The sequence below is a fragment of the Protomyctophum bolini genome, assembly GCF_963924005.1.
Source record: "Protomyctophum bolini genome assembly, chromosome: 11".
NCBI lineage: Eukaryota > Metazoa > Chordata > Actinopteri > Myctophiformes > Myctophidae > Protomyctophum > Protomyctophum bolini.
In genome coordinates, this window is record NC_137872.1 from 39,172,499 (window position 1) to 39,176,251 (window position 3,753).

At 43.7% G+C, this 3,753-nt stretch overlaps 2 protein-coding genes across 2 annotated transcripts; both read left to right on the forward strand.

Moving 5' to 3' along the window:
• LOC308324081 (histone H1-like) lies at positions 1–844 on the forward strand (the record flags this gene model as incomplete). The annotated part of the gene is made up of 1 exon (XM_080775995.1): positions 1–844. The coding sequence occupies one exon, from the start codon at positions 1–3 to the stop codon at positions 646–648; it is 648 nt and encodes a 215-aa protein (XP_080632121.1). The 3' UTR covers positions 649–844.
• Positions 845–1,470: 626 nt separating this feature from the next.
• LOC308324085 (histone H3.2) lies at positions 1,471–1,881 on the forward strand (the record flags this gene model as incomplete). The annotated part of the gene is made up of 1 exon (XM_080776000.1): positions 1,471–1,881. The coding sequence occupies one exon, from the start codon at positions 1,471–1,473 to the stop codon at positions 1,879–1,881; it is 411 nt and encodes a 136-aa protein (XP_080632126.1).
• Positions 1,882–3,753: the final 1,872 nt, after the last annotated feature.

Genomic DNA, 3,753 nt, shown 5'->3' on the forward strand with positions numbered 1-3,753 from the left:
ATGGCAGAAGTCGCCCCAGCTCCCGCCGCCGCCCCCGCCCCGGCTAAAGCCGCCAAGAAGAAGGCAGCACCCCGACCCAAGAAGACCGGCCCCAGCGTCGCTGAGCTTGTCGTCAAGGCCGTGTCCGCCTCCAAGGAACGCAAAGGTGTCTCCCTGGCTGCGGTCAAGAAAGCTCTGGTTGCCGGCGGCTACGATGTCGAGAAGAACAAGGCCCGCGTCAAGATCGCCGTAAAGAGCCTGGTCGCTAAAGGCACCCTGGTTCAGACCAAAGGTGCCGGAGCATCTGGCTCTTTCAAGATGAACAAGGAAGCACCGAAGGCAAAGACACCCGCGAAGAAAGCAGTCAAACCCAAGAAGCCGGCAGCCAAAAAACCCGCCGCGGCAAAGAAATCCCCGAAGAAGGCAGTGGCCAAGAAACCCTCAGCCGAGAAGAAATCTCCAAAGAAGGCAAAGAAGCCTGTAGCTGCAAAGAAGCCTGCCGCTGCAAAGAAGCCTGCCGCAAAGAAACCAGCAGCCAAGAGTCCCAAGAAGGCCACAAAGAGTCCCAAGAAGGTGAAGAAGCCCGCCGCCGCCAAGAAAGCCCCAGCAAAGAAGGTAGCAAAGCCCAAGGCGGCGAAACCCAAGAAGTCAGCCGCCAAGAAGAAGTAAACATACACACAACAGCCTGTTTTACCCCACAAAGGCTCTTTTAAGAGCCACCCACAACTTCATTTAAAGAAAGTTCCTTTATTTAATATAGTTGCCATGTAAATATGTTTAGAGAAACAGAACCGTCGACAAAATAATGTGATTACTTATGCCCCATGTTTATTTATTTATATTAGACATGCTTCAACACCATCCAGCCGAAATAAATAATTCAGCAGTTCTATTCTATTTGGTATTATGTACCGAATGAAGTGAAGAATAATCTTATAAATAAAAGCTTACAGAGTCAGGGCGGCATCAGTGCTTTGTTGCTGGGCGTGTTTATTAAATATTTTTATAAAGAAATCAGCTGTTGCTTAACAGTCTATTTCATAAGGGACTCTAGTATCTCAGACAATATGAATTCATTGTAACCTACAATTGAGCGCATACATCCCAACACCAATCAAGCCAGTAACCAATAACCATGATAAGGGGGAACAGTGCAGCAACAACATGAGTAATGTGTGGCCTAGTCCAAATTGAACGAGAGAAGGCATGTTTTAAACACATTTGTGTATGTATACAAATCCGGGAAAAACGTTAAAAAATATTACAATTATTTCAATATGTTAAACTTTGTAAAGTCTATGTGCGGCTGTACGCCCCACCAATGATAGAAAAGGACGAGAGCGCGGGCTCAGTGTGTATGAAATACCCACCAATCACTACTATTGGCGCAAGCGGCTCCTCCCAAAGAAGGAGGTTTCTGACCAGAGCCGATGACATAAAACGTTGCAGCTTGTGCTCATTTCTTTATTTCAAGTACAACTTTACAGAGACATGGCAAGAACTAAGCAGACCGCTCGTAAGTCCACCGGAGGCAAAGCGCCCAGGAAGCAGCTCGCCACCAAGGCAGCTCGCAAGAGCGCGCCGGCAACCGGTGGAGTGAAGAAGCCTCACCGTTACCGTCCCGGTACAGTGGCACTGAGGGAGATCCGTCGTTACCAGAAATCCACCGAGCTGCTTATCCGCAAGCTGCCCTTCCAGCGTCTGGTGAGGGAGATCGCCCAGGACTTCAAGACCGACCTGCGCTTCCAGAGCTCCGCCGTCATGGCTCTCCAGGAGTCAGCCGAGGCTTATCTGGTCGGTCTGTTTGAGGACACCAACCTGTGCGCCATCCACGCCAAGAGGGTGACCATCATGCCCAAAGACATCCAGCTGGCCCGTCGTATCCGTGGAGAACGTGCTTAAACTATCTGTCACTGCCACAACCCCAAAACGGCTCTTTTAAGAGCCACCAAATGTGTTATTACTTGCGCAAGCAGAGCGCGCAAGTAATCGTTTCGCTTGGTCTCTTCGAAGTGAAGACAAGTTTTCTTCAACGGTGAATCTGTGCCTGGTTTGCTGGGACTAGTTACAACATTACGTCATCCTTGAGAGAGTACATGGTGTGTATATGACGTAATTTGTAACTAGTTACAAATTGTCTGATTTGTAACTAGTTGATTAGCAGTATACTGTGGTTGTAACTAGTTACAAATCAGACAATTTGTAACTAGTTACAAATTACGTCATATACACACCATGTACTCTCTCAAGGATGACGTAATGTTGTAACTAGTCCCAGCAAACCAGGCACAGATTTACCGTTGAAGAAAACTTGTCTTCACTTTTTGGAACCAAGTAACCACAGTATACTGCTAATCAAATTACAACTACATACTCTGTATGTAGTTGTAACTAGAACTGCACTCTGCCGAGTGCATACTTGCTTGTTGCACACTAGTAGGCCATAAATGGCCTACTAGTGCGCAAGCAGAGCGCGCAAGTACTTTCGACCGCTGGAAAGTATCACATCTCAGTATCTCTGTGAAGGAACATTTGAAATGTATAATCATTACGTGTAACTATTTGCTACCTAACTACTTTTTTACAGAAAAATGAATCATTGATATGTGATGAAAAAGAAAAGGTATATAAACTGAATTAAAATATATTATACAGTATAATTATTTTATTACTTATTGTAAATTGTCAATTGTTTTAAATGTATTTCATTTTGTACTATAGTGATATTAATACTAAATCATGATCAGAGTAATATGTGTCTCTAACTTCAATTTCTGTAATAATACTTTCAAATTTGTTGAAATATACATGATCTAAAATACTTCCGAAATCTGTAGTTGTAATTTGATTAGCAGTATACCGTGGTTACTTGGTTCCAAAAAGTGAAGCCAAGTTTTTTTCAACCGTAAGTCTGTGCCTGGTTTGCTGGGACCAGTTACAACATTACGTCATCGTTGAGAACTGGGACCAGAGTACATGGTGTGTGTATGTATGACTAGCTCTCAGTGATGACGTAAGAGATATGGTCATCTGTGTAGTCTGTTCCCAGCAGACCAGGCACAGATTTACAAATTAAAAATCACATTGCAACTACATACAGAGTATGTAGTTGTAATTTGATTAGCAGTATACTGTGGTTACTTGGTTCCAAAAAGTGAAGACAAGTTTTCTTCAACGGTAAATCTGTGCCTGGTTTGCTGGGACTAGTTACAACATTACGTCATCCTTGAGAGAGTACATGGTGTGTATATGACGTAATGTTGTAACTTGTAACTTGTAACTTGTAACTTGTAACATTACGTCATATACGCACCATGTACTCTCTCAAGGATGACGTAATGTTGTAACTAGTCCCAGCAAACCAGGCACAGATTTACCGTTGAAGAAAACTTGGCTTCACTTCGAAGACACCAAGCGAAACGATGTAATGTTACAAGTTACAAGTTACAACATTACGTCATATACACACCATGTACTCTCTCAAGGATGACGTAATGTTGTAACTAGTCCCAGCAAACCAGGCACAGATTTACCGTTGAAGAAAACTTGTCTTCACTTCGAAGACACCAAGCCAAACGATTACTTGCGCGCTCTGCTTGCGCAAGTAACTACATACAGAGTATGTAGTTGTAATTTGATTAGCAGTATACTGTGGTTACTTGGTTCCAAAAAGTGAAGACAAGTTTTCTTCAACGGTAAATCTGTGCCTGGTTTGCTGGGACTAGTTACAACATTACGTCATCCTTGAGAGAGTACATGGTGTGTATATGACGT